The following is a 22,135-nucleotide window of genomic DNA, read 5'->3' as shown; positions in this document are numbered from 1 at the left end:
TTAGCAGAAACAGAGAGAATAGGACAGAAATAATTAGGCTGAGGAATGAAGTCATAAAAGAAGTAAAGGAGTTCGACTATCTCGGAAGCAAGATCACTATTGATGAAAGAAGTAGTAAAGACATATCTAGCAGCGTTTATCAAGCAAATGTTATCAATAATAAAAAGAAGATATTGAATGCAAGAATATTGAGTCTAGAGGTGATGAAACGGTTGCTCAAAACTTATGTATTGAAACCTAAGGAAGTGAAGCTTGGACGTTGGGTGTGAAAGAAGAGAGAATAATTTCTGCTTTTGAGACATGGTGCTACAGAAGAATGCTAAGGATCATTTGGAGAGAGAAGGTAACGAATGAAGAGGAGAGTTTTAAAGAGTTGGAGAGAGAGGTTGTCTACTGAATGAAATAAAGACAAGAAGAGCACAACTAGTTGGTCATATTCTTTGACATGAGAGACTAACAAAAAGAATAATGGAGGGAAGGAATGTGCGAGGAAGGCCAGTGCTGGAGTACATGGAACAACTGAAGAAGGATCAGAGATGTGTCAACTACATAGTGACCTCAAAAGGATGGCGGATGACAGAGTGGTATGGAGAGTTGCTGCCAACCAGCCCAATGGCTGTTAACAAAAGAAGAAGATAGAACTTTCAAGTAGTCGTTTTGAAGTGAATGGATAATAATTATAGATAACTTCTGACAAATTGTGAAGCTACTCACATTTGGCGTGAGGACTCCAACAAGGTATGGTGTGATGATGCCTGAGATGGCTCCGATGCCGCCTACCAGGGCCAGAGTGGTGCCCGCATAGTTGGGACTCAGATCGAGGGCATTGACCTTGAGGCTGGGCACAAAGGCGCCCATCAGACCCATGCCGACCGTGAAGAATGTCGCCACCAGCACTTTGTCGCAGCCGGCGTAAGTGGCTGCCAGAATGCCAAACGCCGGGCCCACTGACGCTGCAAAATTAATCAATCGTTCAATTTCACACAATCAAATTGATGTAAAACTTGGAAATTAATGTACAATTTTTTCAACTTTATTCCACTCACTCTAAGGGTTGTGTGGCAGAGAGGACCTCGAGTCCTAAATCGATCACTTTAAAATGGCATTAACATGCCGTGAGTAATAAAATATAGTTGAAAAAAACTTATACATAATTTTTACATAAATACGAGTAGCCCTTATCAAAATAGGTAGTGAATCAAATTGATGATCTATTAAGGAATGTCATTTGAACAGTAACATTTTTTCTGAAACATAGAAAAAAATAATTTTGTTATTCATACAACGATCGAAGTTGATACAATTTATTATGAACATTTGTGTAAAAATGTATGAATTTGAACTGCTTGTTTAATTGAGTAGGTACTGTTGTTTGAACAGCAACAATAATCTAAAACGTAGTAAAACTTAATTTTGTCATCAATATAACTACGGTACTGAAGTAAACACAATCACGAACATTTGTGTGAAAATGTATGAATTTGAATTTCTTGATCTTTTAAGAAATGTATTTGAACAGCAGGTAACAATTTTCTAAATAGGAGAAATACGGTACAGAATTTTGTTATCCATATAACGATCGAAGTCATCCATAATACAATATAACGATCGAAGCTGATACAATCACGAGCATTTCTGTAAAAAATTATGAATTTGAACTTCTTGATCCATTGATAAATATCATTTGAACAATAAAATTGTTCCAAATCGTAGAAAAACTGAATTTTGCTATCTATTAATTCATATATAACAATCAAAGTTGACACAATCAGGAATATTTGTGTGAAAATGTATAAACTTTAACTTATTGATCCTCTAATGACGTATGCACATGTTGGCCCAATGAAGGCCAATGACGACCAGCGACAGTGTGGATCGGTGGTTTATTGCCAACTCTGGCTACCGCTAGCCTTGATTGGACACTACTGTCACAATGCAGGCTGGGCCAACATGTGGACTATAGTCATGATAAATGTTATTTTAAACAGTATCAATTTTCTATCGTTGAAAACCTGATTTTTCCGGGAAAGCTACTGAAAAGAAAGAACCAGGCCTAAGATTCTTACCATTTTTTTTTCATTATCATAATTACTTATATTGAGCCAGACCACATTAAGCGTTTTTTTCAAGCGTTTGTTCTCGCGTTCTTTTAGGCGCCAGCCCAATCAGAGAGATCCCTGCCCTGCCGATGAAAACGCTTCATATGGTCTGCCCCCTAATTACTAAGGGCCAAGCCACATGGAGCGGTTTTTTTAGGCGCCAACCCAATCAGCCAATCGGAGAGCTTCCTGCCCTGCCGACTCTGAAAACACCTGAAAAAACGCTCATGTGGTTTTGCCCTAGACAAAAACCACTTTCGTTATTAAAATACTAAATTCTGCATTTTGATATTGCACTCTACATTTCTTTCTACTGAAAAGTCTTTTGTTTATTAGATTACATCAATATTCAACATGGATTTTTCCAAGTCTCACCTATGGTAATGAAAGTTTTCCTGACACAGGTTACAGGGTACTGTTTGACGTTGATCAACCAGTCGACAATCCATCCAGACGTGATGGCAGCGATCCACATCACCATATAAGGTGCTGCCGACAGGAATCCATTCTGAAATCACAAACAACGATTTGAGATCGAAGGAGAAACGTGAATTAAAAGAAGCCTCACTCATTTAATGTCAGAGTAGACAGAGGGTGAGCAAATCTTCAAACACTGATGAAACAAACCATTTGAGGTACAATTGAATTCTCACAAACAACTCCAGCCTCCTAATTAGCTGGGCTCTCAACTCAGTAATGAATAGTCCCACACAAGGTGTGCTTATAATAGCTTGTTAAGCTCATATCATATATCTGTGTGTGATTACATTTGACCGTCCTTTATTTATTTTATTAGAGCTTATATTAACATATTGATATAGAAATAGGCCTATATAACATATAGCTAAACGTGAAAAAGACGAAGCTATAGGGAGAACAGATAATAGAGCACCTTAGAAAAATAGGAGATAAAAAGAAACAGAGAGTTTCAGCTAAAGTTCACACATAATAATATACATCAAACATTAGTGACAAGACAAAATTTATTCTATAAGTTATAGACAATGTGTAACCTTACTAATCATATAGTTTGATGATTCAAACTATCGAGTAAGATCTTTTGATTACAAGTTCTTATTATAGTAAGAAGGTATAAAAATATTTGTAAATCTTAAAAGGACATTCTAAACAGTTTTTCAATCCGCTGAAAAGAATGGACTCTTATAACCCGAAAGTTTCCAGTCAGTAAGTAGGCTAAACTAAATTGTTTATTTAATAAATTAATTGACTGCAAGTCTGTGTTTGAATGTTTTCTTGGTCTTAAACTGAAGTTTTGAGTACATTTAAACTCAATAATTTCTTGAATGAATTTAAGGTTAAATGATATCATGTAAGAATTAGATGTAATAATAGTAGACTTCATTTTTCAACTAACCTGAGCGATTGAGAAATGCATAACACTCTTCATGTATTTGGGGAGATCAGTGATGATGGTGAAGAGACCCCAGTCGTGGCCAATCTGAGCGATGATCAGGCCCCACAGTGGCACTGACGTCATAATACTTCTCCATGGTGTTGGAGGCAGCTCCTGTGATACAAGTAAAATGCAAAATTAGAGCACATAGTTGAAATTTTTGCTAGGTTACAGTAGTCGAAATCATGCTATTCGAGTAAATTAGAGCACATATTTGGAATATTTGCTAGGGTAGTTGAAATTATGCTATAGTTGCGTATTGATCGTTCACGTTAACGTGAACTGTTCACGTTGATTATCAGTCACACCCACCAAAACTATCAGCTTCTATATTTCTTTCTCACCATTACCTATTTAATATCATATTTACATCTCTTTCATCACCTCCTGAAGATTACAAGTATAATATGCTTAATTAAATAGAATTATCAGAACCTATTTTTTGTTCCATGCTGAACAAAGTACCCATATTTTTTTTTTTTTTTCTTGATTTTTATAGCACCTAGTTAAAGACTAATAAGCTATTCTATTTTGACATAAATTGATAAGAATATTGTTTGTGAAGGTAAAACCCATTGGTTAAGCCTTCTATATTGGTCAAGGATTAAATAAAGATTATTTTTAGCATAAAAGGATACAGTATTCTGCCTTTGCACTTCCAATTGAACACTTTAGCACTAAACTAATTCGTGTGGCTTTCTGCGTTGCAGTCTTCTTACTCCATGCACGTTGAGCAGCTGGATTGCTTCCACGTTCACATGTTGATGAAGTCTTTTCTCATGTTTTTCTGCAAATCTTTGGATTTCACTGATGACTGTCGCCACTCCCAGGTCGCGGTGGAGATCAGAGTTCCTGATGTACCAAGGAGCGTCTACACAACTTCTGAGTACTTTGTTCTGGAAGCGCTGGATGATGTCGATATTGGATGGTCGGGTGCAGCCCCAGAGTTGAATTCCGTAGGTCCACACCGGCTTGAGAATCTGCTTGTAGAGAAGCAATTTGTTATAATTTGACAACTTTGATGTCCTCCCAAGTAGCCAGTACATTTTATGGAATTTTATGCCAAGTTGTTCTCTTTTCTTCTTCACATGCTCCTTCCATCTAAGCTTGGCATCCAGCGTCATGCCTAGATACTTTGCAGTGTTGGAGTAGGGTACAATATTCCCATTGAGTGTTAAGGGGATATATTGAACTCTTCTGTTTGTAAAGTTGACTTGAACTGATTTTGCTTCATTCAATTTTATAAGCCAGTGTTTTGTCCAAACATTTATTCTGTTGACTGCCACCTGCAATTTCTCTGTAGAAACTTCAACAGTTTCACCAACTGATAAAACTGCTGTGTCATCAGCAAATGTTGCTACTGTTACGTTTTCGGGTTGAGGTATATCAGATGTGTATAGGAGGTACAAGAGGGGACCCAGTACACTTCCTTGAGGAACTCCAGCCCTGATTTCTCTGAGAGATGAAAAAGCATCATCTTGTTTTATCCTGAAATAACGGTCTTGAAGATATGATTTCAGTATCAGACTGTATTCTGTTGGTAAGAACTGGTTCATTTTGTAGCACAATCCTGAATGCCATACTTTGTCGAAAGCCTGTGCTACATCAAGGAAAATTGCAGAGCAAACTTTCTTTTCCTCCAATGTATTTTCAATAATATTTGTTATTCTGTGCACCTGATCTATTGTACTATGTTTATCTCGAAATCCGAATTGATGGGTTGGTATTAATCCATTATCATCCAGATAAGGCTTTAATCTTTTCAGTAGAAGTTTCTCAAATAATTTTGATATTACTGGCAGTAGTGAAATTGGCCTATACGAGGTTACATCATGTGGTGGCTTTCCAGGTTTTGGTATCATGATGACATCGGCTACCTTCCAGAAACTTGGCACATATTTCAATCGGAATGAAGCGTTGAAGAGATGGCATAGCTTCACAATTGCTTTTCTTGGGAGCTCCTGTAGAATCTCTCCAGTTATTAAGTCGAAACCTGGCGTTTTCTTTCTGCTCAAATTTTTAATCTCATATTCTACCTCCCTTGGCGATGTTGGAGTGATAACTCCTGCTCCAAGATGATGAGGATTCTCATCTATAATTGTTTCCTCATGAGGTGAGAAAACCTTTTCCAGATGATCAGCAAACAAATCGGCTTTCTCTTTATTGCTCCTTGCCCAGCAATCTTGATTCTTCCTTATCGGTGTAACTTGTTCAAGAGGTCTCTTCAGTTTCCTGGTTGATCTCCATAATGAAAAATTTGTAGTAGACTCATTGGTTAACTCTTCTAAGTATTTATTGATATCATGTTGTTTTACATCCTGTATCATCTTTCTCAGTTCATTAGTAATTCTATTAAGTTCTGTTTTAATTCTTGGATTTCTTGTTGATTGCCATGATCTTCTTGTTCTTCTTCTTTTTTCTATCAACTCTCTTACCGCTACAGGATAGCAATTACCTTTGAAAATCCTGCTTTGAAGTAGTGGTGTATTTTCCCAGGCACATTGTTGGATATTGATTACAAACTCCTGGACTTCAGTTTCTAGTTCATCTATAGTTTGCAGAGATGTGTTCAAGTCTATTCTAGAGTCTATCATATTTTTAAAAGTTTCTAAATCTGTGTACCTGTTGATGAGTCTAGGTGGCATTTCTTTTTTAACAGCTGCACTGTGCATTGTCAAAACTATTGGCGAATGGTCAGAGTTGAGATCAAATTTTTCTTCAACTTCAACACAGTTTGGTGAAATATTTTTTGTGATGAAAAAATCTATCAGGTCTGGAATTTTTGTTTTGTCTGTTGGCCAGTAAGTTGGTTTCCTTGTTGAGTGAACATCGCAGTGGTATTCATTAACAGCCAGTAATAGCTCCTTTCCTTTAGTTGTGGTCAGTCGGGACCCCCATTGTGTATTCTTTGAATTGAAGTCTCCTCCTATGATAAATTTCCCTGTGAAGTTGCTTAGGAAATCAATATATTCTATCTTCTTCAAATTAAATCGTGGTGGACAGTAGACGGCTCCAATTGTGATCGTACCAGATGGTCTACCGATAAGTTTGACTTTGATTGAAATCGACTGGAACTCCTGCAATTCTATCTTCTTGAACTCGTGATGGTTTAGCTCTTCTCTTACAATAACCGCACTTCCGCCTCTAGCGCTGTTGTTGGGATGTATGGCATGGTACGTTTTGTACCCTCTAATTTTAAAGTAGGATTCTTTGGTGAAATGAGTTTCGGAAATGAGACAGGCATCTATTTTATGCTCAATTAGAATTGCTAATAGATCATCTTTGTGCTGTAGTAATCCATTAGCATTCCAAGTCATAATTTTGAATCTATTTTCCATGCTTCTTGTGAATGACTTCTGGAACTGAAATATTTTCCAGTTTTTCTAACCTACTTAAAATTGATTTATTGAGGCCTTCTTGCACAACTAGTTTCTCAAGAATCAATTTAAGTTGAGTTGTAATGCTCAGTTCCAAATCTTTACTCAAGTTGTAATCTTGAAGACTTGACTTTTCGTTACTGTTGATAGGTACTTTATTTTTCAGCTTATCAGCATAACTCTGGTTCTCCTTAACTCTACTGTCATTTATTACAGCTCTCTGTGGCACAATAGGATCGTTTCTTTTGTTGACTGACGAAATAGATTTTATTGCTTTTTTCTTATTTCGAAGTGCCTGCAACTCTTGTGCTACAACACATCCTCTATAATTAGCAGGGTGCTCCATCCCACAATTGTAGCATTTAGGCTTAACTTCTTTACTCTTAGTACAGTTGATAGTGATGTGGGGACCAGCGCATTTCACGCACCTAGGCTCCTTCTGGCAGTATTTTTTCGTGTGTCCCCAGGTTTGACAATTTTTACATTGCGGTAGAAATTTCGATTTTTTCAGGGGGACTACTTCAACCTTCATACCCATAATTACACATATTTCATAAATTCTATTTATGCTCTCTGTGTTTTCAAAAGTTAACATGAATATTGGGAGTGGTTCTTTTGTTTTCCATTTAAGAATGTTTACCACGTCCAATATTTTAAATCCTTTTTCCTGAAGTTCCTCTTTTATTTCCTGTGGATTGCAAGTGCTGTGCAACTTCTTCACTATTACTCTAATGGGTCTCGTTTGCTTGTTTTCAAACGAAGACCAATTCATTTTTTTGTCATTCAGCAATGATGTAGCTAGTCTATAATTATCCTCAGATTCAACGTTGAGTTTTAAGCTACCATTATTCAATAGTGTGATCTTATAAGAGTCTTTTATTTTTTCATTCAAAATCTTATACACTACTTGATAGTCTTGGATGTTGTAGAGTATTATTGGAGGAGGTCTCTTAACTTGTTTGATACTAGGAGTTTTTTTTGGTTCAGCATTCTCTTTTAGTTCAGTTTCTCTACGTGAACTCACTTTCTGCTCATTGGATGATTGTGTTGGAGGTGAGTCAGATTGTTCTCTCTTCCTCTTTCTTTGCTTTTGACGAATCCATTCTGTTTCAGTAGACAATTCTTCTTCATCGGTTTGATAATTGTCCGTATTTTTTTCTTCATTATTAGATTTAGACTCTAACGCTGATAATCTAGTTTGAAGCTGTTCAAGTTGAATTTTAAGTTCAGAACTTATTTTTTCTGATTGCTGGAATTTTGTATTAGCTTCGTTCCAAGCTTTAAATAAAAATTTTTCGCATTCTGATTGAATTTTATCAGTTCGAACCTTGTAGGAGACAGGTTTATTTTCTTCAGTTATAGTAATAATAGTTGTATTATCGTCACCGTTCATAGTTACGATAGTTCAGTTCTCACAATAGAATTACCGATTCAGCACTCACCGAAGCAGCAATATCCGAATTCGGCTACAGTCATAGTTGCTGCCAACGCGCGCGCGCACGCACACACACACTCACTCACAATTCGGCAATGCCGTTTTCACTGACACAACAGTTTGATGGTATACTTTTAGAATAATTACATGAATTTCACAAAACACGTCCACTCGCTTCGGCTTCCGAAAGCTGAATATTGATATAAATTATATAAAATGTATTTTTGGATAGCGGAAATAGTTTAGGGCGATTGTGTAGACTCCATAAGTTTTCATCTAGGCTACAGGCTATTTCCTGAGTATGTGAAAGGTGGTGTACTCTTTCACGATCCCACTTCATTAATTAGAAACTTCATTGTCCACTAACGATCCAGGATAATACATTTTTTACATCTTCAAAAATCAACTATTCATGGCAAACGCACATACATCAAGATAATTATAATAAAATGAGAGTAATTGAATTTATTTCTTAGTGAGGACCTCCACACCATTATAAATTATAATAAATTCAAACAAATAATATTGTTTTAAAATCAAATTGAATTCAATAGATATAATTAAGTTGAAATCAAAATAAAATTATAAAATGATTATTGATCAAGCAATGAAATCGTGGAAAATTTATTCTCAGGTTTATAATGATTTTTTTCAAAAAAGAAAATATTTTTTAAAAAGTGAATTTTTATCATTTTTGCTGCAGGAGAGTCTCTTGTAGGAAGGTCCTATCAGGCCTGAATATATCATCCAAACTGTCAATGGGTCTTATGACTGTTATACTTCAGCCAGGACCGACAATTCAACGTGCTCATTCAATAATAGGGGAGTGACCTGATTACAAAATTTTGGTGGTAACTGGGTTTGAACACGGGATCTCTAGGCTGCTACGCAAGTACTTTTGAAAAATATCTTGAATATGGCTATTGAGTGCCATACTCTTTTTCACAAATAAATGCTTGCTCTCATTCTACAGATGTACGGTACCTTACAAGGAAATCATAGAACCTCAATTTTTGTTACCAATCACTGTAAAATTATCTAATACAAAAATTCTACCGAGTCACTGTCAATAATATTTGTAGAACCGTTCCATAATTAAATAATTTGACAACATATGTGTGTTTCTATTTAAATACGAGAATATTAATCGTAAAAATGAGTGCTACTAACCGCTCGTTTCTTCAACTGTCCAACAGATTTCGACAGGAGGAATTCTTTTTCCGACTGCGATATGAATGGATGGGACGAGGGGTCGCTGTAGCACAAAAACTGCCACAAAAAGAACCAGATGAGACCAGATGTGCCGAATACGTAGAACACACTCGTCCAGCCACCCATGTATCGAATCAGCAGTCCGCCGACTGCCATTGATATCACGTTGCCAATTTGAGCACCTGTTCAATGAAAGAAACACATTTTATAGTAGGCTATAAGCATAGAGAGGATGTAGAAAAATATCTAGCGTGCCTAGGAGTGAGGAACTGGAAGAGACTGGCTAATCAGAGCGATGAATGGAGGCGAATTGTTGAAGTGGCCAAAGTCCAGGGATGTAGCGCTTCGTAAGTAAGTATAAGCATAATGAAAAGAACACTTAGATATTATTCTGTCTCTGCTATGAGTTGCATGGAATCAGTGCTTAATCATGAATTAAATGAGCCATAATATAGAATGATGGTGAATATAATGAAACAATTTGAAATGATTCCATGTTGAGCTTTGCTAATCAAATAGCGATAATTAAAAATAGGTTAATTATGTGAGATTAAATCATATCTTACTCAAAGCTTGTTCCAAAAATTTCAAAAAAAAATCCTGTACGGATAAATAAATATTATTAACAAATTGTAGATAATGATAATTTTACCTAATGGTATTCCACAAATTTGCTCAACAAAATGAGAATTCAATGTTTGACATTGAAAATTCAAACTACTTGCAAGAGACCAATATCAATAATATTATCATTAGGGCCTACCGGTGGCCTAAAATTGGAATTAATTTTGATAAATAAAATTCCTGAATATAATTCAACTAGCAATGTAAACTTTTAACAGTGCTGTATGTTGATAAAATACAATTTGAATGTATATTTTTCAATTTTTATTGTGTTGATTTGTATCTTTATTCGGGTTTGACGAGTATTAACAAGTGAGTTGAATTTTATAAAACGCATGGATTTTGTTGAGTTAAGTAACGCATGAAATAACGTTGAATTTCACGCATTTCACATAATATGCATGACATTCGGTTCTACCTAGTTTTCATTGGCATGTAATCATTATATTCACGACTAAAAATTAGAGGTAAAAAATCGTTATTAATTATGATTTATAGAAATAATGAGTTAAAAATAAGGAACTAATTAATGATTAGTTAGAGATAAAATTAGCACCCAAGTTTTGAGAAATCCTTTTCAACTTATATTTATCACAATACATATTTGGGACAGATTAGCCTACTGGTTGGTAGGCTAGGTATCATACATAGTTACCGCCATGTACTTTCTGGAGATCATCACGTACGTTAGTAAAAATTGGAGGGCATTCTCATCAGTTTTACTTGATCATTCCTACAATACGAGGAGTGGTATAGAAGTTGTAAAAATTGCTTATGATGAGTTTCTTTTACATTTATTCAAATCCCGATTAATTTTCATACATACTATCGAATCACTGTAGCCTGATAACTATAGTAGGCTACTATAATCAGAATAAGCAGAATGTGTAGGCCTATGTAGGAAGTGTGTATGTAATTCACTTTTGTCTTTACCTGCAAAAACAAGTGCTCCTAGTCTTCCTCTCTCTTGCACAGGAGCCCATTGAGCGAGCATTACATTGAGAGAAGGATACAAAGGCCCCTGAAAATAATAAAAAATGAATACTTAATAATTATATTGACATTTGACGTGATGATAAAAATTAATTATCATAAAATATTCCATCTTTAGTTTATTGTACCTGATAAACAAATGCCCGCAACAATTAATTCATTAATATCATCACTCGAATAGTCCAATTAAATCTCTCAGAACTTCATGCACAATAAATCATATCCAGTTATGGAAGTTCTATTATCAAATCAGCAACAAGAACGTGTCACTTCTATGTGCCAGCTGCACAAAAGCCGGTTAAATTTAAATCGTGATTAATTCCACAAGAACCAATCAGAGAAGCCGTCTTATAAAAAAGACCTACTCTAATTGTTTCTCGTGAAATTAATCACGGTTAAAATCTAACCAGCTTTTGTAGAATCGGCACTATGTAATTTTCCTTAGATATTGCAAGTAGCCTAAATAATCTATCCTGGGCTTGGTAATTTGAAATGTTCTCATAAAGAATAATATTAATGATTGACTATTCAAGTGTTTATGACGCATAAATCTAAAAGCTCAATTTCGCTCGTTAATGGATCGGAACGATGTAATTACTCTTTTAGTAGCTCAATTACTGGTGCCCTGCTGATGAATTTCTATCATTTTCTTTATTATTTTTATTATCTTTCATTAAAATTCAGATAGTAGCCTACCTACATATTTACAAAGAGTTTATTGTATTCAAGATAGTCACAGTATCACAGTAACATTAATTAATATTTTAAAGTACTGCAGGCCTACCAGTAATAATTTTTTACATTGAAAATAATGTCTCTGAAATAAATCATTACAATTCATTGAATTTACACTTAAAGTGGACAATAACACTAATGTTTTTGGGGAAAAATTATTTTGTGCTGAAAAATGCACATTATCTACCCCGACTTGTACTCGATATTCTGATCGTTGCACGACAATATGCTCATACTAGCAAGAACAAAAATAATAATTACGGTATTGTTCGATTGTTCCCCACAAACTTGAGTATTTCTCTATGTATACTAAAGTTCATCCCAATGAATTCTATAGTATCATTCAAAAGAGGATAGCACGAGTTATCTTTCATTTAAGTTTATTTCAATCAATTGAATTTATATAAAGTAAGGAGATGATGCCATTGCATGAATGCTATTTTAAAGTATATTCTAATACCTAGATTGTACTTATCAGTGAAAAGATATACTACCTTATATTCAAGAAGATTTGTCATTATCTGCAACTGAATTATTCAACCGTTTCATTAATCTCAACAAGGCTATAGAGTTCGATAGTTTTATCATTGTAGAATCACTATATTACCATAGCCACCTCTAATACAGGCGCCTGTATTAGAGGTGGCTAGAATCACTATTACGCTTTTCATTTACTTTGATGACACAAGTACATACGTGGTGTCATCAAAGAATAAAATGAAAGATAAAATGTACGTGTATGATTACATTGGTCGCGTATATGTGCAAGTACACGCTTTGTTATGCATTACCAAGCTTGCAGATGAGAAACAAAATCTGGAAAGAGCAATAAAACATTCACACTGAATGTTGTGTCAGTGTGAGCAGCTACATGCAAGTTACAACATGCTTCAATGGTACTTTTCAACAAAAAAATTCGGCTCTTGCATGATTTGACTTGCATATATACGCATTCAATATGATCACACTCTGATATCTCAAAATACTAATGGAATTTGTATGATATCCTCCGGTACTCCTATTAGGCTTTGAACGTTATTCATTGTATCAAACCATTATTAATTTGAAATTCCACATTAAGTCATATCACATTGAATGTGATCACACCCAAGGAAATAAATAAATAAAGATGAAAGTAAACGAGTGACTTATAGATGATTCTATGTAATATAATGAGCAAAATTTGAGGATGAATTATTAGATTACCTGGCCAAGTCCGAGAATGAATCTGGTGACAATGAGGTAGGAGGCACCTTGGTGAGCGGCGAGTGGCGTGATGAGGGTGCAAATGGTGGAGATGAGCAGGCCGAGGCCAAGGACCTGCTTCCCCCCCACCCTCTCAGCCAGAAGACCGCCAGGCAGCTGAGTCAGCACATAGCCCCAGAAGAACGCGCTCAGAATCATTCCTTGTGTCTGCTCTTCCCAGTCGAACTCAGCTGACTGTAACCATACAGTAAACATACCGTTCAAACATTATTTATGTGGCATTGTCATTAATCCCCTCATTATCACCTGGGCTTAAAATACTCGTGAAGAGTTGCCCTTGAAAATAAATAAATAAATTCATTCATACATGTAACAATCATTTTGTCTCTGCTGTAACACACAAGAACTCTCAAGTCCTTTCTTCGTCCTCAATCAATAATATGTCAAGCAATTATCCCAATATTATTCTCAAGTAATTAAAAACTGTAGAAGTAAACCAGTATTTTTGTTACAGAAATTATAGTTGAAATAGAACTAGTCCATACTCCAGCGCTACTTTCTTTGTTCGAATTTGCCGTCAATAGCCTACTCTAATAGAAACTCAATATCCAATCAATATTATTCAATACCGGTACTCTAATATTGGTCCACCTACTTAATCCATATACAGTAATCACTCGAGTTCAAGTCTAAGCTAGAAATTCGAGATTAAATGCGAATTTACCTATATTTTATAGAAATAATATTATCCTATAGATAATTATAAATAGTTTACCTATAGAAATAAACTTTTCACAAAAAAAAATAGGTAAACTTTATTACCCGCATGTAAATTGACCTAAGATTTGATACTCAGCAATATGTGAATAATTGATTTTGCAAAATTATTTTATTAAATAGGATAAATTGATAACATATTTTTCAAAATTCAAGGTTGTTGGTTGTTGTTCAATATGATTCTGGACTCTTTGAAATTTGAGTCATTAATTTTACTATTTATTTTACACTAATATGCGAAATACTTTCTGATTATATAGGGGCCTACTGTATTCCTACTATGAATTATAAAAAAGTGTGGGGTTTTCTATCCGTACTTCTTTGAAAATAATACGGTGACTGAAATATCGATCACGCAAGAGAAATAATATCCCTTGTAAATTTGATGAGTGGAATTTCAACTAGGCCTACACATAATAGCAAACATATCAAAGGGTTCCTTATTCGAGCAATTCACAAATCACCCATTATCTTGTAAGTGAAATATTCAACAACAAAATTGTGACATTATAAAAACCACATTCATTGGGTTGAATGCCAATGCCAATTCTATATGATAAAGCGATCAGGTTATGCAAATGTAAGAGAAGCAAAGATGATGTAAGCTGGGGAATTTCTCAGAAGATAATAAATTTGAATTCTAATATCTTGTCAATTATGCAATAGCTAGCTTCTTTGCTTTATTTTTATTACAATTTACAGCTCATAGAGTAGACTGCAAAAACTATAAAAGTAGCTTGCCCTGAATTCAGAACGAAACTTTTCCGCATACAATGTAATTTTCTAGGATGAGATTTATGGATAAGCTACTTCTCCAAATCGTTAACATGGGATAAAAGTAATCTGCAGTGAATAACGGACTCTTTTTTGTGATAATACAGATCAATGACCAGACATATAGTCAACGATCCTTCTTAAATCTTCTCATCAAATCTTCGTCTTATTTATCAATAAAAATCACAAATCAGCTGTCAGCTGGATATTAATTTATTGCATGCAATTTTAATACAGAAATATTAATTGTATGCAATTCAATGCGCCTAGCCACAGCCTACTATAGATATTATCTAAAGTAAGCCATGGCCTAGCACCATTTCTTTTAACTTTCCACTGCTTTGATAGAATAGCTGAAAGAATATGTTTGTCATTTTGAGCGAGTTCTATAAAACCCGGGTTCTGCCCAGCTCACCTGCGGAGGCCTAAATAAATTTATTTCATTTCGAGAAATATATACTTCATTCAGTTTGTACAGAGAACAGAGTAGAATAACCATACATGCGAATAAAATGACGAAATACGAAGGAGTCTTTGACTAGGTAATATAAACTAAAGCTCATTAATCTGAAAACAGGGACATTGACCTGTGAGCATTGCGAATCAGTAATCGACGTATAATGTAGTTCAGAAGAACTACATTGAGGCTTAATGACGTCATGTTACTGTGTGGTGTAATCAAAACAGTTTGATAAGGAAAGTCCACTCTACTGGTATTCGCGAAAATGAAAGGATTGCTAATATATAGGAGGAGAACGAGTAGCTGCTTATAGTGAGTTCAAATCAATTTTTCGCCAGGACCAACCTTGACACAATCGTAGATCAAGTTAATACCAAGAACAGAGAACTTGTTCCTAAATAACATGGTTGATGGTATTCTAAAAGTTTCCTTAACGGTGCAGAAACTACAAAAGCAAATTCCATGAATAAAGAAAATTGTTAACACAATTGAAACTTGACATGGGTAAATGGTCATTTTTAAACGTTACAGTTAGTTCAGTAGTATTGAGAAATCAATTTATCATGATTGATTCTTTGTTCTTTATAGAGCAATTTCTCTTCACACATTTGATGAAAAACCGTACATTTTATCAAATTAACAAATTAATTATTATTGGTCTGTATTGTCAAGATTATCAAGTTTCAGTAAACAATAATAATTAAATTTATCATGAGTAATGCTCCAAATAGAGAGTTTAATAAACTTTTTTCTGTTATTCAAGCTTATTAATAAGCTTGATAAATTTCATGGTTTTGAGTTTTTCCAAGCCTTACCCATGGCAAAATTGAGAAAAAATTATGTAAGACAGAAGAAAAATTCAAAAGTAGATAGTCTGGCTCAAACTAGTTAAAGCTAAAAGAAAGTTGATATTGCTTAATTGCATTAAAACCTTATAATATTGTCGATCTGAAGAGACTATTATAGGACTACCATATACTGAATGCTCATCAGGAATCTATAGAATATTGATTTGAGGCCATTGTGCCTATAAGCCCTATTTCAATGATTGATGTGTTATATAAGGATGAGGATGAATATAATGTCAAATGGGGTTCCTCTAAGGAATTAATTCTTAAATTTGCGTGTAGCCTATTACTGAATAAAAAATAAATATGAGATTAAAAAAATAACGGCTTGATGATCAAATATAGGAGAAAAATGTAAGGGATCAAGGATATCTAGACTTTTATGGTAATTTATTTATTTCGAAATTTGACCAATTTGAATCAGCCTATTAACCTGAGGTTTGAATAATTAATGAACTATACAACCTACAACCTGCTCGAAAGTACCCCTGAAATCCTGAATAATAATTTATTAATTCTTGCCAAATCGATCAAGCCTTCTTGGCTATTAATCACCAAAAGTAGAACTAGGGCCCAATATGGTATGTTGCTCATTGTCAGTAACTGTGATTGCTACAAAATTGATACCTACAACCTAATATTAGGTAGTAGGTACCGTGAGTATAAATCATACTTCAATACCTTACTACATATGTAATTATCCCGAATAAGTGAATAGATATGAATTATCAAGATGAAGTCATCACTGGAGTTCAATATGAGATTTCCATTAAAATAGTACCAGGCCACATAAATCAACAAAATAATAACTGATTTAATAATTTTTTATACTGACATGCCATTGACAATAGCATGAACTTGAGAAAGTTTTGTACACAGTATACTCGTATAGGCTTCCTATCGTTGTTGAATGAACAAAAATGGGGGTTGCATTTTGTTATGTTGAAGATGCTGGAAATTTAAGTCTGAAACTTTCACTTGATTAATTTCTCTACAGCTATATTTTGAATCAATAAAGGTTAAATAATATTTTTAAAAAGTGACTATAGTTGTAGGTGGGTGGGTTCCAAACCTTCAGATTAGGCTATACTATAAAGTATTTTTCAGGTCAAAATCATGCCGAATAGCCTACCTTCTGTAGGTGTCTTGAGTTGAGTAGATCCGTTTAAAAATCAGATTATTTTATTCAAGAGCTAAGAAAATATAATTTAATTGAGAATACATTCCATCATCGTTGAATTAAAAGCTGCATTATTAAGTTCCAGTAAATTTCATTTTTTATTATAGCCTACCGATATTCGATTCTTTAAAACTCAGTTGAATAAGAAGCACCCTGCTATGATGTTAGTAAAGATTTTTACCGAAATGTTTCACTAGCCCGCATCCAATAACTTATGGAAGAGATAATCGTACATGGTCAAGTAGTTCGATGCAAAATGATCCATTCTCGAAAACATCAAGCACTTTCACATCACTATATAAACATAACTTATGCCCGTTCTCCTTATTATCACTTTCTTCAAGTTGTAACTTTTATCCTGGTTCCTGACGATTTTCACTTCAACTTATTTCCACATTTTCCCGTCATAGCAGCCTGAACCTTATTTTTGGCACTTTGTAGAGTGTTCTATCATTCACACACTTAGCTACCGTATTCACGTGTACACTACTGTGCTCTCAGAACGGACCGCGCAGCATCTGCCCAAAGTGTTATCGGTCTGTTGTGACCGTTTGGACTGTAGAAAAAATTACCGTATACTTTTATCTGAGTGATAATGCAATCTTCTGATAATGTACTTTGAAATAAACTTTCTTCATGGAGATTATACAGGGAAAACTAAATTATTATTATAGAATAAAGTTGGAAATATAAACATTTGAAGAATTCGTCTATCTGAAGCTGATTTCTTCTTGACTCTTAGAACGTTGGGAGCTTAAAAATTTTTCCAAAACATGTTATTATTTTCATTTTTTCTGCTCACAAGATGTGGCATTTTGTTGGGAAAAACTTGCATATGAGATTCTTCCTATGAATATTGTCATGTACCGTAACTACTAGGCTACTCACCGAAAGGTATTTCTTGGTGAAATTGGCACTGGTCTCTGCATTATCATAGGGACAAGAGTTTGGGTCTATCTTGCCTTTATGATGAACGTTGACCATCTCTGTGATGGCCAAACTCAGACAAAACCTTTGGATGTAACCATTGGCGAGGGCGAGGAAACCCATTATGCCCAACACATATCTTTGCTTCATGCAACAGTTATCTGAAACAAACCAAAATAATATATCAATTCAATTAGGTACTCACACAAAATTATAATCAATCATCTCCCGTATTCAAAGATTCACAACTCCATCATTGATTGATTTCATCATAGTGAGATATTTTTTCCCACAGATTAGTAGGCTACAATTTTGTTATAATCATAAAATTGGAAGTAAAATTATCGTTTTCTGTTTTGGTACTCGTCACCGGCACTCAAACTATGGTTTTGCTGGTTTCGCTGAATTAGTATGATAATATTATTACCGAATTATGTTAAAAAATTATACTTCTTTTTTTAAAGTTAACATTTTGTAATCTGTATTTAATTGTAAACATATTTCGTAAAGCATTTTTTTTTTTGAAATTCAACTCTAGTCTACTATTACAATATATGTGATATTATTATAATTATCACATTAAATACAAGTTTAGTTTCTGATGCTGGAATATAATATAAGATCAATAAATCTACCACTGTATCGACAAAAGTTCTTCATGTGTTAAAATATAAATGAAGTATAATTCTGATAGTTCGTATAAGCACGGAATAAGCATACCATAGTAGTGCTTCTTTCCTCTGTGGTATAAGTTACAACTTCAAAATAAATAATTTTATTAATTGAGACAACAGAGTAGTAGAAAGCAAGCCTCATAATCAATCAGACCTATTGGGCCAAACCCACTGAACTCATGTAATCTCTCCAATGAAACAATAGAGTTTATTGTATTGAACTGATGAATTAAATACATTTGAGCAACATTTTTTGTTTGAAAGTCTCTAATTAGTGGCTATTTGTAGAAAAAGAGTTAGCCTATCCTTATCAGTTAAAAAGGTCAGCAATTCAAAAAATTGCATTATGCAATTCTATCAATAATTTTCAAATGCCTTGAAAGGGATTATATCTTATAAATAGCTACCGTAGCAATAACCAGTCGCATGTTGCTCCATATTTTCATCTGAAAATCGAAGAGATGAGATAATTATGTAGCCCATATCTAGTCAAAATTACAAACTGTTCAAAATAATCAAATATTAACTTGTCATTTAAATTTTCTCATCAAATAGAAAGCTAATATCGACTTGAAAATGACCAATATCTCATAATAATATAATATCTATCAATGATTGAAGTGTATCGCTTAATTTCGAACTTGTTTGCCATTATTTAAGGATTATTTTGTTGACGAGTTTAGAGGAAAAATATATTCTCAAGATTTTCAAGTTGATCAACTTGAACTTGTTCATTCTCAAGTGGAATAATCTCTTTGACATTATTTGATAGATTGGTCATATTTTTTAAAAGAGTCCGGAACATCGTTATCTGCCACTTGTCACTGTTTATTTTAGTAATTACATAGGCTATATACCGTACTCTTTCAGATTAAATTTGCAATATTCGGAAGCGTAGGTATTAATCAGTTTTATGAAGAAAATAGTATGCCTTTAGATTAAATTGAGAGCCAGGTGCGTCACTGATCGCATTGAAACTTGAATGATAAGTATATTGCTATTTGTATTGTCACAAGCCGCTACTCAGATTACCTATTGATGTGAATCAGATTATTTTTGAGTTGAGCGTAGTCGTCATTTCTATAATGAGTGGCAATACAAATTCCTCAGTTAAGAGATTAATTGCCTGTTCAAATCCAATCAATTGGCTTTGAGTTTTTCATAACACTCCAACAGTACGATACTATTATAAATAAATATTACAATCTCAAAAAAGAGAAAAAAACGTTTCATTCTACGTATATGTTCCGATAATTACATGTAGGTTGTAGGTACCGTACGGTACCCAATTATTGTCGAAGTGTATGAGTAGATTGAAAATAGTATTCAAATTCTCGAACAGAATAATAGAATTGCAGAATGATTGAGATTCCAAAATTAATTATGTATGGTTGAATTTGAATTTCCACTGTAAATTACTGCCTTCTGTATGTAAGTTCTTGCAAAACGATGACCCAGGCCTAGTTAGCATGGATGGTTGATTGCCTGTTTGAATAATAATTAGACATAGTAGTCCCACGTCTACGTCTAAAATTAATGCAGAATGTTATTGACGGAAATGGGAAATGAATCAAAGAGAAGTAAAAAAAGCAAGTTAAATACCTACTCCATGAATTAAAAAAATTATATTCTGATTTCAAATTCAGTTTCAACTTTCATGTTGAATGCCCAATATAACAGCCATACTTAATGAATTAGCAAGTTTTCAAAACTTTTCCATAGATTTTTATCAGTATTTTGATCTCAAATTACAATTTCTTCAAATTCAATTCAGAAATCCTAATTTATTCAAAACGAACATACAGTCATAGTCATAAAATTGACATTATTGCACTTCTTTCCAGGAAATCCATTGCAAGAGACTTCCAATAAATTACCGTTTCATGATTATTCATATATATTGATAGAGAATAATCCCCTACGTTTTCATTGCTGTTAAAAGACAATAGGCCTACTCACATTAAATCACTTACACGTGTGCTAAATAAGCTTTTAAGTAGTCCCATTTGATTTATTTAATTGAGTATTATACAAGAACTAGTCTTTAAATGCTATTGGAGTAGGCTAGTTCGTAATTAATGCAATTATTTGATCTAAGTCATTTTATTAATACTGTGAGAATTTTATAATGAGCATAATACTATATAGTATAAATAATATGCGGATTTGATCTTATTTAATAATAATTTTAAGATGGAGTTCTAGGTATTTTATTTATTCAAAACAATTAGCGTTTGTCTTGGAATTTTTGTATCATATAAATTTTCTTTACATTTTACTGTTCTCATTTTTTTAAAGTAATTATAATGTTAGTATCGGCTCAACCATGGGGTGTGTGATTTTTCAATGAAATCAAGGGCAATCCTCGTATTGTGATATTCAAAATTCAAATGATACATTTACATTCATGTTATTCTGTTGCTACTATATTCAATACATTTAATGAAGGTCAATGAACTGTACAATATAATTTCATGTGCAACTTAAACTATACCGTACCACGTGTACCGCCCGCGCCCATAATAGAACAATGATAACTAAACTTCCTCGCACAATGATAGATTAATCTTCTCAATGCAAAAATTCTCTTCACTTTTAGCTATGGTTTGAAGACGAATAGCTTTTAATTATATAAATAGACCTACTTGAAGAATACAAGAGACTATCATGAATTTTATTGACTCTATAATATCTAAAGCAGAGAATCTCTTTAGCTGCGAATAATCCCATTTTATATTTCTAGAGAATGTCTTCTTCTTCTTCTTCTTCTTCTTCTTCTTCTTCTTCTTCTTCTTCTTCTTCTTCTTCTTCTTCTTCTTCTTCTTCTTCTTCTTCTTCTCTTCTTCTTCTTCTTCTTCTTCTTCTTCTTCTTCTTCTTCTTCTTCTTCTTCTTCTTCTTCTTCTTCTTTCAAGCAGGGATTAGGCTATTACCTGTTCCGACTCAACTTATAATAAAAAAATGTATATAAATTAAGTTATCTCAATATTAAATAATGAATTAAATTTGTAGTTAAATAATTAGGTATTATAAATGTAATTCCAGATTCATATATTATCAATAAAAAAACAATTCTATTTAGTATAATAACATTTGTTTCTATTTTTATCCATTTATGGTAGTAGTAATCATTGCCACCTTTTCCGTGGCCTGCCTACCTATTGATTATCTCTTTTGCCTACCGGCTGATACTTCAAAAATGTTATTGGAAGCATATCAGCTGACATTCGTTCAATATGTAAGTATCATGCTTTGTTTACATTCTAAAGAATGTCAGATTTTCAATTTTATTATGAACACAAAGCTTAAATAGTATGTGTTCTTGTATAAACCTACTTAGAATAATTTTTTTCTTGTTAGAATCATTATTGTTTTTTCCTGAACTGATATGATTGATCCATA

The 22,135-nt window shown here is 33.7% G+C and overlaps 1 protein-coding gene across 6 annotated transcripts in view; it reads right to left on the bottom strand.

Annotated features, from left to right (window-relative positions):
* LOC111044010 (putative inorganic phosphate cotransporter) overlaps nucleotides 1-22,135 on the bottom strand; it is a 36,544-nt gene that overhangs the window by 1,095 nt on the left and 13,314 nt on the right. The window contains exons 1-8 of one of the 6 annotated variants that reach the window (XM_039428911.1): nucleotides 19,143-19,188; nucleotides 18,023-18,222; nucleotides 13,096-13,329; nucleotides 11,095-11,182; nucleotides 9,496-9,719; nucleotides 3,475-3,627; nucleotides 2,475-2,607; nucleotides 715-953 (exon numbers count right to left, since the gene is read on the bottom strand). In XM_039428911.1, coding sequence (XP_039284845.1) covers nucleotides 715-953; nucleotides 2,475-2,607; nucleotides 3,475-3,627; nucleotides 9,496-9,719; nucleotides 11,095-11,182; nucleotides 13,096-13,329; nucleotides 18,023-18,222; nucleotides 19,143-19,173 — 1,302 coding nt within the window. In that variant the 5' untranslated portion in view covers nucleotides 19,174-19,188. Of the gene's footprint in view, nucleotides 1-714; nucleotides 954-2,474; nucleotides 2,608-3,474; nucleotides 3,628-9,495; nucleotides 9,720-11,094; nucleotides 11,183-13,095; nucleotides 13,330-17,086; nucleotides 17,684-18,022; nucleotides 18,223-18,781; nucleotides 18,990-19,142; nucleotides 19,189-22,135 lie in introns of those variants that run through there. The other 5 variants (XM_039428910.1, XM_022329060.2, XM_022329061.2 and 2 more) reach the window with 5 other exon arrangements.

The sequence above is a fragment of the Nilaparvata lugens genome, chromosome 5 (assembly GCF_014356525.2).
Source record: "Nilaparvata lugens isolate BPH chromosome 5, ASM1435652v1, whole genome shotgun sequence".
Lineage (NCBI taxonomy): Eukaryota > Metazoa > Arthropoda > Insecta > Hemiptera > Delphacidae > Nilaparvata > Nilaparvata lugens.
This window is presented reverse-complemented; position numbering and strand designations above follow the sequence as displayed.